Here is a 14562-nt window from a genome sequence, read left to right as displayed (position 1 = left end):
TGGGGAAAAGAGAGCGGACCTTTGTGGGAAAAACTCCAACCTAGGAAATTCCTTTAATGCTGTGACTTCCCTGGCATGGAAACTGCAAACAAAATGCTGCTTTTAGTGCTTAAGCAGGTTTTTAAACTACAATTCAAACCACAGTTGATGGTATAAAACATACTTTGTTCATGCTGTAAAAAAAATTACGTGCTTCAATATTGATTTGCTAGTAATCAAAGCTAAGAGTAATTCAAGTTTTCTTCTGAGGAAATGAAGATGCCTTTATAACATCTCTAAAAATGATCATAGCTTTCAGGAAAGAGGAAACATTTTAGCCTCAAAAACCTAAAGGTAATGCCGAGCACCATGAACTTGTCAGTTAGATAACATTACAAAGGGAAACAAGCCAGGAAACAAAGAATTAAAATGCCTGCTCCAAGTATTAATGAATTCAAATGAGAGCTGGGTGAGTCTTTCTGTATAGATCAAAGGCAGTTTGAAAAAATCTCATGATCTGCAAATTCACAGAACAGCCAAATATGTGCAGCAGAACAGAGTGAAGTGGAAATAAAAGAGGAGCAGAAAGAGCCTCGTCCCATATTGACAGCTGAGTGACTGCAGCTGCTCCAATCTCAGGGGGTTTATTTTTTTTCCTTTTGTAAACAGCTGTGGGGAATGAAATGGATGTGACATATCTGCAGTGCCTCTTATTATGCTAAAAACCATGGCACATTTTAAACTACTTCTCTAATATCCAGAGATATACTTGTCACTCCAAACCAGGATAGCAACAAGCACTAGGCTTCCTCCATACTCTCAACTAGATGGCTTTTTCTCCCCCAAAACATTGGCTTAAGAAGTTGGGTTTTCCCCTTTCAGTGCTGACTGTATGTGGAGGCCAGCAGTAAGGCTTCTTCCAAACAGTCTGCAAGAGTTGAGGCAATAGCAGTGCCTGAAATTGCGGCAGCTCTCCCTGCCATAGACCAAACCTTTTATTCTCACTCCATTATAACATCAAAACAGCACTCCCCTCTCCTCCGCTTCCCCCTCTGTAAAGGCTTGGCTCCTGGGGACACCACGGCCGTTGCATCTACTAAATCTCGTGCCAATGAGGCAACCCAGCCCCTCGGAGATACTCACGCCACCACCCAAGTGACAGCTCAGAATGACTCTCCTCCTCCACATGGCCGTAAGTCTCCCTGGATGGAGAGCACCATCCACCTGCTCACAGGAGATGTACTCACTTCCACCAAACCCCCGAAGATTCTTAACATCTGCATCTCGTGTATTGGTCCCATAAGAAGGGAAACACTCCTTACAGGATGCCCTGGCTGAGAATGAGCTTATCAAATTAGTTAGGTTTATGTTCGTAGTAAGAAGCTCGAGGTGGCACAGAAGACAAGCCACAGATGCTCTTCCTTCTAGCTAAAGGAGGAGCCTGATCCAGTGGTTCACACAGCCAGGATTGTTTCCAGCCTGAGACCTCCACAGTGCTTGAGGCATGAGCAGTATTGGGAAGGAGCAGATTCACAGATGAAAGGTACTGGAGGAATGAGGCTTTGAAAAGCTCCAAGGTTTGCACTCATGTGACACCAGATACACCAGAGCCCTTGATAGCGTAGGAGTACTTCTAACATCCCCTCTCCCTCAGGGAACCACACACAGCTAAAACCATGACTGACACGGGTTTTGGCCACGCCAGGTGCCTGTGGACCAGGGCTGGACTCCCGAAGATGCTCGGCAGGGCCACCACTGCAGTGCACTCACGAGCATGCGTGTCCTTGGGAACACTGCCCCAAGATAAGCAGTAGTAGAAAAAGCAAAAGGTGCACATGCAAAGGTGGCATCTGCTTCTTGAGTTTAATTGTAGCGCTAACCAGAGCTAAAATTATCTTCTGAGCTTGCTGGAAAAGGATAACTGGTTCAACAAATGTGATCACATCCGTGAAGTGCTAATAGCTAGTTATTGATGCGAAAACAGAGACAGCATCTGGGCACAGTACAGCCAGCTCCTGTTTATCCAGACGGGCGAGCTGTGCTGTTAACCCTAGCTATACTCTTAAAACCAGTCTAATTTTTCACTGACAACATTTACAGCCTAAATTACACTCATTGCCATCTCAATTTCTGCTATATCTGGGTTACCCAGTGGACTGTATTTGGAGGGGCAAACATTAGAGATGAGCCTTTTTTTTTCCTGGATCTGTGGCTCCCCACATGGAAAACAAACCAAACCACTCTTAACTCACATGGCATAGTTTTTACTTCTGGTTTAAGTTACAGCTCATTCACATGAGGGGAAAGGGTGTGATGGCATCCATGGGTGATGACAGCCAGCAATCTCTCTCAGCTAGATATAGTACAGTACAGCAAAAGGAGGCTTTGGGTCATTTTAGTGAGGTGGTGATTAGTGAGGTAAGTCAAAGCAACGCAGCGGGCTACTTTGGGAGCCTTGCATCATGGTCAGCATGATTACTCTGTTGTCTATTTTCCTAGCCAAGATAAATCCTGAACTGAGGCAGCTGTGAGATCTGTAACCTTTATGGTACATTTAACTACAGCTCGAGTGGATGATCACATCTCAAAGACATGACTGGTTCCAGTTGAGGCTGCTTTGCTTAGGATGCATTAGTCACTTGAAGGAAATCAAGTGAGTGTCTCCCCATTGCACATCACCATAAGAAAACAAGACTGTCCTTTAAAATGATGATCCTTTGCTGTTTGTGAACAGTAACTAGAGCAATTTCTACCCACAGCAACAAGAGGACAGACTTGACACAAGGAAAGAAAGGTTGGCTTCAAGAGCTGAATTTGTTCAGATAAGCAACATTTATAAAAAACAAAGGAAGAAAACATTTTGATATAACATCTTTCACCGGGCTTTCACTACTAGAATTGATTAGAGTAGGATTTTGGCTCCAGCGGGTTTTCTGATGAGCCCCTATGTACATCAATATTTCAGAGAGTTTCCATACTTGCTCACTAGGAATTCACAAAGTGTCCTCTAGAAACACTTTTTCTAAGCTCAAAAAGGTCTTTGTTGGTAGGAGCAACACTTACAAGGATATTGGGTACTTTGATACTGAAAGCAACAGAATGCAGAAGAATCTAAGACTCAAATTCAAAGCATTCCTTACAACAATCCAAATCCAAGTCATAGGTGTATTTTTTTTTTTTAGAAGAGGATGGGATTGAGGAAATGTTGAGTAGAACCATCCCTCTACTTTGCATTTCCTGCTCCACACAGTCATCTTTCCCTTTGCACAAAGGGCTACAGCACTCTGTCTGCCCCACAGCCGGGAGAGGGTTTCTGTAATAGTGTCTCCGGCCATATCCGACCACAATGGCACCACAGGTCCCCAAAGGGCAGCGTATCCTGCATGTTTGCTCAGCCTATTTTAGTAGACAGAGAATTTCAACTATTTTCCAACTGAATTCAGTCTCTGACTACAGAAATTACGCCAACTCAACATCTCAGCCCGATTTATAGACAGGTCTTCATACTGAAAAGGGAAGACAAGTGGAAAAGCAGCTGAACAAACAGCAGTCCTTAGGGATAACGAACAAGGCAAAACCCACTGGGTTTGACTAGAACTAATTGCATCCCTTGTCAGCAAAAGCTCAGGAAAGCCTGTTGTCCCATGTATCTGCACACACCATGCTTCTGCATCACTAATTTCGACTTTCGCTCTTTTCAAATCACTGTCTCCTGTGTCAACTTCAGTCTGCCGCTGTTATTACTGATGCTGAAGGAATTCAATAGCCATTAACCACTAAACCTAGACTAGCAGGAGCCAACTGTTACCAATATAGCTACTTCCAAAAAGACAAACAGCACCAGCAGGCTGACAGATTTTAAGGGCTCTTTCATGCGTTCTACAGCAAAGAACAAAGTATCTTGGCTGACAATTTGTCATGTGTCGTTTTCATTACAGAAATAATGATCACAAAGCCATTTAGCATTCAGCACAAACATGTATTTGACTGTATGCTCAAACACCTTACCTGTGGATCACATCAGGACTTTGGTGTTAGAGGTAGGAAGAGGCACCCAGTGTCCCCTTCTTTAGAGAGTTCATAATTTCACTTTTTCCATCATAACTCTTTGTCCCAAAGGGCATTTTCTTCCCTTGTGCTTGCTCTCTCATGGAGAACACAAATAGGAACAGAAGGGAGTCGTGGCTTGTCCCAGCAAACTTGCAGTATAAATACCCAAGGCAAAATACTAGTGAGTACTTCACACACAGTGATCTGAAACACAGGACATTTGATGGTTTACCCAAGATTAGCCTGACTGAATTAGTGGCTCAGCTGGAAAAGAGTTTAGAACATCCAGTTTTCAGGAGATGCTTTTACTAATCTCTCCAAACAGATTTGCTAGATAAAGCAACCATCTGTTAACCAAACATCAGCTTCTGCTTGGAGCTGCTCACTGTCCTAAAAAAAAAAAAATTCAAGAAAAGGTCTTTCCTGGGACTACTATAAAAATTAATATTCACCCAGGAATAAGATTACTCCATGGCTGTGAATATACCACCCTGAAAACACATCAAAATCTAGCAACCACACTAAAAGCAATGCCTCGCTCTCCTGATAGTAGAGAACACTCCTAGTCAAATTTGGCCCCCTTATCTCAATTCTGCATGGCTTTTGGATGCTCGACCCAGCAAGCATCATGAAGCTTTTACCGACTGTTCTCTCAAAAATCCACTCATCTAGGAGGTGTTGACCATAGTTGGAGAAATGATTGTCAGATAATTGGGATTTGTATTTATTTTAATCTCCTTTTGATTTTCAAGACTTTGATCACTATGCCACAGCACTAAGTTGTCATTAGCAGTTGATAAAGCTCCTTTTCTAGTTGGAAAGCCTTCAGCAGTGGACCAGACTGCAGAAGAGAAAATAAGCCCTCAGTGCTACAAGGAGAGGTGGGTTGTGTGCACTAGAGAGATATTCAGAGATGCACAAAAATAACTCCTGTAAAGGAGTTACTATAATCTTCTTCAACAGGTAGTGTGTTTGTTAACTGCAGAAAAAGAGACGAGTTTCAAACTACAGTTTTAGCTTATGACCTTATAAAAGGTTGCACATACCGCCATGGTTTCCTTTCAACTTTTTAAATCGACACAGAATAAACCTTGAAAGGAATCAGTTCAGATTTGTTCCTGGAGAAGTCAGATACTTCACTGTAACTATCAGCCCAACATAGCACTCCACCCTGCCGCAGAAGCACATCACTCTCTGGAGATGGAGTCCTTACATGGAGGAGATGTGCTAGCAATAAAAAGAACCAATGCTTTGAGGTTGCTAGTAGGCAGCTAGTCTCCAAAATAGTCACCTGCAGGTCAGGAAAGCACTGGAAAACGAGACTTGGCCCTCTAGAAACCTCAAAGTGAATATCCAAGAAAATAAGGTTAGCAGTTTCTGCTATTTGACCAGTTCAGCTTGTTCAGTCATGATGATGCATTACAGTTCAACCTCCAGAAGTGATGCAAGGAGCACTTTAAAATGCATTTATAGTGGTACTCAGCAGGACTGAAAAGTACATGCCCAGCTTTGATGCTTTTGGAACTTAGGCTGAGGAACCCACAGATACTTTAGTGAGCAGTCTCCTTCCTCCTTGATTAACTCAGTCAAACAGCCCTGCCCTATTTGTTATCAATTCCAGATGCTGGACTTGTCAGCATATAGAGGATGAGCTTTTACAAATTAAATATATGTAGTATTGATTTTTAACTTGAGTGTTACCTTACACGTAACACCCTGAGCCTTGCTCTAAAGAGCTACCAAAAAGCTGTGCAGAATCAGCTGTCTCAGAGTTGGGTGACCTTCACAAGCTCAAATGAGACTGCATTTGGCCATTTGGGGGAGTGCTCAAGACAGACACTGCTCTTCAGCACAGGCTGTACCACACGGTCCAGCACAGCAGAAGCCACCAAGTCCCACACATTTCTAAATCCTCTGGGTTACACCGTGAGCAGAGACTGCAAAGGACCAGTACAGGCCAGCCCAGCAGATGACATGTCCCCCAGCATCTCACACTTACAGCAGCACTTTGCTAAGTGTCACCTAAATGACAAACAAGCCTTGTACCGCAACTTCTACATCTTCCGTTTTACCACTAGTCATAAAAGAAGAAAGTGACCTAAAAAATAGCAAGAAAATATTAAAAATGGCGATATGACACACCAATCCCCCCTCTCTCTGACACAGAGTCAGCTCCCCATTACAGATCAAAGGCACAACATGACACAGCCCAAAGAAGTCTTTCCAAGAAAATGTTAAAAAGCATTTTAAAATGCCCTTTTCTTTAGTTGTTATTCTTTTCAAGAAGTACTTACTGGCAGCTTTTTATGTCAATACAAAAGCTCTGTTATAATCTGCAGTAAAAGCCAAATAATATTAAATTGATTAACTCTAAATTACAGCATATCACAGCCATGTAATTGCCAGGAGAGATTTATCCAGATTACCTAAACTGAACTCAAACTTCTAAAAATCATTTTTCATGTGCGCATTCACTATCTTCCAATTTCACTTTAACGTCAACGTGTGAATTTGCAATGCATTATTCGCATATGGCACTAGAGGTGTAACAACATCGCAGACTCCGCAGTGCTTCTGCTGCAGGGGCTTTCCAGGAAGAAATTGCCTAAACAGTTACGCATATACTGGAGTTTGAGATTAGGAGTACAAAGCATCAGGTAAATTAAACGGACTCTACAGCCCTGAACCTGAAAGCTACTCTAGCAGAGAGATTAGGTGCCAAGAAGATACCTTCAAGAGCGTCTTGGAGAGCAGCTCCATAAGGTGAGCACTGGATGGGTCAGACAGAATGATACCACTTGCAACCCATTGCTATTTCCACTTAGCATAAAAAAAAAAACCCTCTACAAAATCGTATGCCTGCCTTTCAACAAGCTGTATCTGCAAGCTTTATTTTTAAGCCAGACACATTGCAGACTGCCACCTCAAACTGTGCTCTCTTTGAACCCTTATACACAATCCGTGCACGTACAAGATTTTGGTCATGACTGGTGTGCTTTTTCCAACTCCACCAATAACGTTTCCCAAGGCTAATTTTTTACATTAGGACATCACTAATTAGAGGAGTGACAGTTAATTTTCTTATTTTTTTTATTATTTCTGGAGCGCCTTTTCATCCTATGTTGGATATCAAAGCAGCACAATCCTTTCCCACTATGTTCAGACCTAGAAAAAGAGGTAACGAGATTTTTTATTAATTTTTTTTAATGAACAGTGCTAATTAGTGTTTTTTCCTAACCAGTCTAAGTTACACATTCAGAGGACAGTAATGTAGTAAGACTACATTTGGTCTATGGAATATTTGCTGAACTGCTAGCACCAAAGGGAGTAACTGAGCTGTATCCGTGACTTCTTAAATCTTGAAAATGTCGATATATGTAACTTTTTTTTTTAATTCCATGTTCATGAAAGTGCCTGTAGATGAGAGACATAACACTATTTCAAACACCAGAGTCCTCCATGAAGACACGCGGGCAGATGCTATATACATGTCTTAAGAGCTCACTCGCTGGCAGCGCGGAAGATTGCCAGTGTAGTCCAGGGTCAGTGTTCATTGTTAGTTTTTTCATTATTTTTTTTTTTTTTAATTTTAAAAAGGACCAAACACATTGTTCTGTAAGAGAAATTTTGATTTCTTCAATATCTTCTTCAAGAGAGGCTGGTCTAGTCTCCCACAGAAGGAAACGCAATAGATCACATTCTGCATTACGTGAAGCACTTGTGCAACTCTCCTTTTCCTAACCTGCTCCAGAAACTGCAAGAAAAATGAAATTTGAACCGTGTTACATTCTGCCACGTTGCCATGCAGCTGGAGCCATCAGCCTGCCATGCTTCCAGGTCTGCAACCTGACTCAGGGTAAGTCAGATGGGTCAAAGTGGCAGGAATTCCCTTCAAGGAGATAAATCCCAGAAAAAAAAAAAAATTCCTCTTGGCCCATGGCAGAAGGGGAAATCACATGCCAGCTCTTTAGTTAAAATTACAGCAAGTCAAGTAGCTGATACTTTTCCCCTCTCCTGGTAAGGGGGATGAGACATTGTTCACAAGGGTGTTCTGTCGTGCCTCGCTGATCAACCGGCAGGCCAAGTCCAGGAAGAGTTTTTCCACATTATCCGATTCTTTTGCCGAGGTTTCCAGATAGTACATGTCCTGCGCTTCGGAAAACTCTGCAGCTCTTTGCTGGGAGACTTCCCTCTTATCAGCTAAATCAATCTTATTGCCTGCATTGATAAAAGATTTTAGAAAAGGAATTAATTTGACTTCCAAAACAAGAGAAACTGAAGTTGATAAGGGATAAAGAAGAGTTTGGTGTTGTGTATATATATGTACAGACAGTGGTTTTGATGTGAAACTCTTAGTGCTTGCTCTCCCCTCCAGATAATGGATTCCCTGATACATGTGACCAAGTTCATTTAATATCAGCTTATTTAATGGAATATGCCCTGTGAACATCCAAGTCAGTTAGCTTTAATTTAGCACCAGTGCATCTGTTTGCTGCTATCAACCGACATTAAAGGATTTCCATTTTAATATCTATCAAAAATCCTCCTGTTCTTGCTCTGAGGACCACTTAAAACGTCAATTATAGCATGTGAGACACTAAACGTGATATTTCTCATGTCATTACAAGCTTTAAAAGAAGCCTGGCATGGAAGGCTGCTTTCCTATTCCAGTATTTCCGTGAAGGATTTGGCTGTTGAGGCTGAAGAGGGACGGGCTTGGGGGGGCACTCGCAGAGCAAGGTGGGGAGAGAAACCAGCCCCTTGCTTTGGAGAGCTCGGTTTAGCAGAGAGTTGATTAATGCCTCAAGCAAGCATCTGATATGATTATACCCTATTACTGGCCACTTCACTTCAAACACGATGTTTTTGTCATAAATTAATCTTACAAAGAAAATAACAGACCAGGACCTGCGCTAACAGGGGGCTGTGTCCACGGATTCAGCAGGTTCAGAAGGAAACATCTCCTGGCCTCGCTTCTACCAACAATTTTGTGAGAACTACTGGGGGGAAGACTGCACTTCCACCAGCAAGCCACATCGCACTGCCCTCCTCTTACCTGAGATGACCTTTCTTTCCTGATAAAGCAGTTTCTTGGACCTGCGGCATACACTGAAGTTACCTTTCTAAATAAATTATCACTCAACACAAGCAGTTTATGGGTGTCACCATCTTCAAAGTGTGTGTTATGGCTGTTACCATCTATATTTTGTGCTGTAGATGCTGATAATTAACTTAATGTTCCCTAGAAATTCACATATACATTTGTTAGTCATTTATTAATTATTTCTCCACCTTTTGTACACGTGCCATACCCTTTGCATGGAGTGTAATGAGTTTCTTGTATGGAAGCTCCTTAAATCCCAAGGCTCACTTGCAATACCACTGGGGCATGTAAAACTCAAGATTTTTTTTTTTAAAGCCACCTTAAACACATTTTACAATACTCTAGATTTTTCTTTTAAACAACAAACTATTAAAGGAGATAATGACACTGCAGTATGAAACTTTTAGGCTTTCCCCAAGTTATTTTGCCATTGTTCTTTATACATCCTCGGGCCTTTAAAAGCCAAGTCCTAACTACCAGATGCTGAAAGCAGAGCATGGAAAAGCATGGGTAGGCAAAATAACCTTCACCTTGCTTGTAGCAGACAGATGGCCTGAGGTCTGCTTTAGCTTGAGTTGAAGCTCTACAGATTCACATAACATTCATTTATTTATTCTTATTTTCCCCAAAATCCATGCAAAAATATCCAGTTTTCCAGCTCTGCCCCACCTATGAATGCTACAATCCACACCATCGTCACGTCCTGATGCGGTTCCCAGATCCTGACCCACCTGAGAGAAGACTCTGGTTGTCCCACAGCTATGGGGTACAGCAACCCACAGGCAACCCCAGCTTGAGCAGATCCTTATACATCTGTAGAGATCCGAGCTGGGAGTCTCAAGGGAAACTGCTCTGTCCTTAGCTCAGTTGGTAGCTGCACCATCAACATTTCAGTCCCATATGGGACCAACTGGTGGGCAGTATCCACCTCTGCATGCAATAGCCTTAGACCTGAGACAGGACCACACTTCAAAAAGTGGCCGTGGTGTCCTGATCACTTTCAGCATCTTGGGGTTATTTGCAGACGGAACGGTCCAAGCGCTGGGTTTAAGGCACCGGCTGTACCCTGTGCCCACTTGCAGTTACAACCGGTTGGCAACAAGACCTGCTGCACCAGTTCAAGCATCCTGCGCCACCAGTTCGCACAGATGCCACGTTTTCCTCCTGCTAACACCTCCGCCCGCCACCGAACCCCTGACACGCACAGCTCGCCCCCTCATCGCACCACTACCCTACTAGGGACGATCGTCGCTTACCCACTAGCACGGTTATGACCTTATTGCTGGCATACTGCTCGATTTCTCGCAGCCACTCGGGGAGACACCGGAAGGATTCTTCGCAGGTGATGTCGTAGGTCAAGATTAACGCGTTAGCGCTGCGATAGTAACTTTGTGTGATGGACCGGAATCGCTCTTGTCCTGCCGTGTCCCAGATCTGCAGCTTTTGGCATAACAAGGAAGGGTGGTAAAAGGAGAAAAAAAGTTATTTAACTTTATTTGATCGCAGCACTGTTTTGACCTAAAAAAACCAACAGCCTTCAGGGTAAAACCAATGCTGGGGAAGCACTTAGTGCTTCTCCCTTTTGGCTTCCCCTCCCCCAGCATTTTTTGTTTCCATTCCTGCATTTGTGGATTGAAATGCAAGGCACAAAGTCAGCTGGCACTGCGGCCGACGGTCCCTGGAAGCCACAGGTCTGCAGGCTTTCAAGTGACTTCTGGCGTCTCCCTCTGCTGTGGGCTGAGCTGCTGGCTTGGAACTACAACGCAGGCGCCGGAGGGGGGAAAGTCACTGCTGCCCCTGAAGTCCAACCAACAGTGGCATCCATCCCAAGAAGAAATAAGAAAGCCTTTCCTCTAGCTCCCAAAGTTATAGTTATCCTGAGATGATGCACTGATGGGTGGAAACCACAGGAGTGAACAAGGAGCTCAGCTGAAGGCTGATCCAAGGACCCTAACACATTTCCTCCCTACAACTTCAGCCATCTCACCAAGCTGCTCGCTGCCTGCCTGGTAGAACTGGTTGACATGTCCTTAACTATATCAAAGAGGTCATGAGTATTTGCCAAACCTTCTGGGTCCAGGAAGACAACATACATTTCCCAATACAAACTAAACTCATATTGTTTTTATAATTTGACCATCTGATAGTTTTTGGTGGGTCATCAAAACCTCAGTTCTTCAAAAAGGCAGTCAAAGAAACAAACATCCAAAATTAAACCATTTCAGCATAAAAGAGTACTTCTCTGCTTCAGCTTTTATTTTTTTAAAGCACCCCTGCCTGGAATTAAATATGTGAAAGGTTGATTTCCAGCCAGAATCCTGTGTACTTTGGGAAGAAAAAGGTAAAGTATTTGAGATTTTTTCCATATATTCATCAGCCTGTAACAGAGAAAACCTTCTTCTTGCCCAGTGCCAAAGTCAAACTATGCCAGCTACTCATCAGAAATGTGTTAGTTTGAAATAAGAGCTCCCAGTAGCAGCTTTCAGATGTGGGGTATGACTTTGAAAAAGTACATTTTTGCAGAGAAAGTAATTTGTGGCTCCTGGGCACCTTTGTGCTTAATCTCTTGGCATAGTTATGTTTACATGGCTGAACCTGGCACCTGCAGTTAAGTGACATCCAAAGCCATAAGTGAAACTACTTGCACGTGAAACTCAGATAATAAATGAGTCCCCGTTAAAACAAACCAGCCTCCAAACTCTGGCAGATGGAAAAATACAGATAATTTTGTTGTTGCTCAGCTGTTTCCTTACCAGCTACAGCCGTGTGTCTACCTGTAAGCTGCGTGCAGAAGGCAGGGAAGAGCCCCTGACCTTACAGCCACTGAGAAACTCTTCCTGCACACAAAATGCACATCTCACTTCAGCCCACTCATTATTTCTGCCTAATAAAATATTTTACAGCGACCATTTCACTTGTGTCATTTTTTCAGAGGAACCAAAGGACAGTGCCTGACTCAGCCTGCAGAAAACCTAGATTATTTTCTTGGAGCCAGCTGGTGTTTCCCACTCTCCCAACATCTGCACATACATTTAGCTTTATGCATATGAACATTTCCACCAAGTGCAGTAAGATCCCAGGTCCATATAGCATAGCCCGCTGCCTGCAGCACTGAGGACGTTTAGCTTTGACCAGCATGATAACTGCCATCTACTTGGCTTAAATTTGTGTAGGCTCTTAGTACATGTGTTGAACATATTTTTGGGTTTCTTAGGAAAGGCCAGGCAGATCAAAAGCCCCCTCAACTGCACAGTGCTGTCTCAGCTCATCTGTCAGTGAGCTTTAGTAGCCACTCATATCTGATATGCACACAGCTTTCATGCTAGCAAATCCATCTTCACTGACTTTCAAATGCAATTTCGAAAGCTGGAAGGTATTTTTCCCCGGAAATCTATTATTTTTTTCCAAGTCTGAAAACGTTTTCGGTAAGCAGCTCTGCTCTCTCATCCTGGATCCCAGCAGACGTGCAGGAGATGCTGCCTGGCACAGCAGCGGAGTCACAACTTGGGCACTGTTAAAGGAGCTAACAGTCACAGAAGCGCCTTGTTTGACTGAGATGTCATTTTTATCGCTCTGAGTCATTCCTGCTTTTCCCACTCATTAAATGTTTATTCTCACTAGCACTGCTTACTCAAAAAGTTTCGGCTACAAGATCACTCCCTGAAGGAAATCAGTTTGCCTTTCAGACTCCAGAAGGCTCATTCAAATGCCTAAATGTATCGTACTAAGTTTCCTCCCAAGCTCAGTCATTGTGGCCAAGATCTGGTGACTCCAATTTATTCCACTGGTGGAGTCGGGAGGGGGACTTGGATTTAACAACTCATTATTTGCTATGTGAAGATTCACCAGCTACAGCTCTGTGAAACACAAGCCAGCCCCAAGATAATAATAAAAAAAAAAAAAAAAAGAGTTGCTTGGGTGGACACTTGTGCGTACATCAGGCATTTGCAGGGCAGCATGGGCTTCCCACGCCGATGAGTTTGCATTTAGCTTGTAGAGCTTCCCTGCACCGTCCTCACCCCTGAGTTATCCCATGTTGGCACAACTACTCCCAACCTTCTCTTAAGGAGTTTGCATCCTCAGTCTGAGCTAGTCTTAAAACAGGATTATGCCACAGGAGCAACAAGTCAAGCGCCAACAAATCCTTAGAGTGACTTCACCTGTCCAAAAAACAGACCCCAGATATAAGCGACGTTCTTGAGGTTCCCTCAGTACTTGACAGGGAACCAGATGCTTGGAAAGGGGCAGTCAGGAAAGGAGAGGTGTCTGAAGTGGATGGGATTAATATTTCTCTGAGATTGCTTTTCTCTCTCCATTGACCAGGACAATCTTGAGACAACTGCTTTAAGCCAGGTATATAAGGGAAAAATTAATTCCACCTCCAGTGCAGTACTTAAGCAATTTACCAGCTTAGATCCTCTGAGCTGCTCCACCAGTGCTGGTTTGGGCAGAAAGAAGCATTTCCGCTGTCCGAGGAGCCTGGACAAGCAGCATCCGTGTCCTGGCCAACCCCGCTACACCAGACGCCTGCTAATGAGCGTTGCAACCACTGCACTAAGCACTGACACCACAGGGACTACACGTGATCCTCACTGCTTTCCTGCCTGCTGCTCTGTCCCACTTGCACAGCAACGTGCTGAACATTAACTCAGTCTTTATCAGGGGAAGATATTTACACCTCTTGTCCTTCACCTGCTTAGGCTGGAAGGTCTTCTGGTCAAGGACCATCACCTGCCATAGGTTTGTACAGCTCCTCACGCAGCGGGGTGGCAGCCTGCTGACATGATCACGACTTTTAAAATCTGTCCTAAACTTAGGAATACACCACCTGATTTTCTTCTCAAAAAAACCTCTGCACTGAAATATAGGTGAAAAAACCCAGGGCTGAAAATCTGCACAAGTCCCCTGTTTGCATCCCAGCACAAGCTTAAAAATGGGTCTCAATGTCACATCCAGCTGCTGTCACACTGCTGCTGCTCTCCCATTTGCTCACTAGTAGATTTGACAAAGGCAGCAAGGGTTAAAAAAAAAAAAACAAACTGTTTTTCACTTTAATACACCTGGATTTAATGCAGGCAGAGTAATTCCAAGAGCAGCCCAGGGACCCTAGACACCTTGCCATTAGAGACTCAGATAACCATACTCTTCTCTCACCTCTTCAGGGCCATAGTAGCTCTAGCAAAATCTCCACTAATGGACAAAGCAGCACCAGCCAGTGTCTCTGGGCACTGGAACCCAACCACGGATCCCATTAAAGCGTGAGACTGGTGCCTGGTGTGTTTTGACCCAGGCAAAGTAGCTCTCTGCCAAGTGATGCTCAGGCTCAGTTTGGGAGTTAGCATAGGTCAAGGACAGTTTCCCAGCAGCAGTTTGGTTGCAACCACCCTGTTTTGGACGGTTAAAGAGTTAATAATGCGTGCATTGCCCTT

At 43.6% G+C, this 14562-nt stretch overlaps 1 protein-coding gene across 1 annotated transcript in view; it reads right to left on the bottom strand.

Moving 5' to 3' along the window:
* Window positions 1-7729: 7729 nt before the first annotated feature.
* RAB30 (RAB30, member RAS oncogene family) overlaps window positions 7730-14562 on the bottom strand; it is a 46397-nt gene continuing 39564 nt past the window's right edge. Inside the window, exons 4-5 of the mRNA XM_059818432.1 lie at window positions 10390-10573; window positions 7730-8247 (exon numbers count right to left, since the gene is read on the bottom strand). Of these exons, the coding sequence (XP_059674415.1) occupies window positions 7997-8247; window positions 10390-10573 (435 nt within the window). The 3' untranslated portion in view covers window positions 7730-7996. The remainder of the gene's footprint in view (window positions 8248-10389; window positions 10574-14562) is intronic.

Source organism: Gavia stellata, chromosome 1, assembly GCF_030936135.1.
Source record: "Gavia stellata isolate bGavSte3 chromosome 1, bGavSte3.hap2, whole genome shotgun sequence".
NCBI classification, from domain to species: Eukaryota; Metazoa; Chordata; class Aves; order Gaviiformes; family Gaviidae; genus Gavia; species Gavia stellata.
Note: the sequence above shows the minus strand (reverse complement) of the source record. Positions and strands in the feature narration are given on the sequence as shown.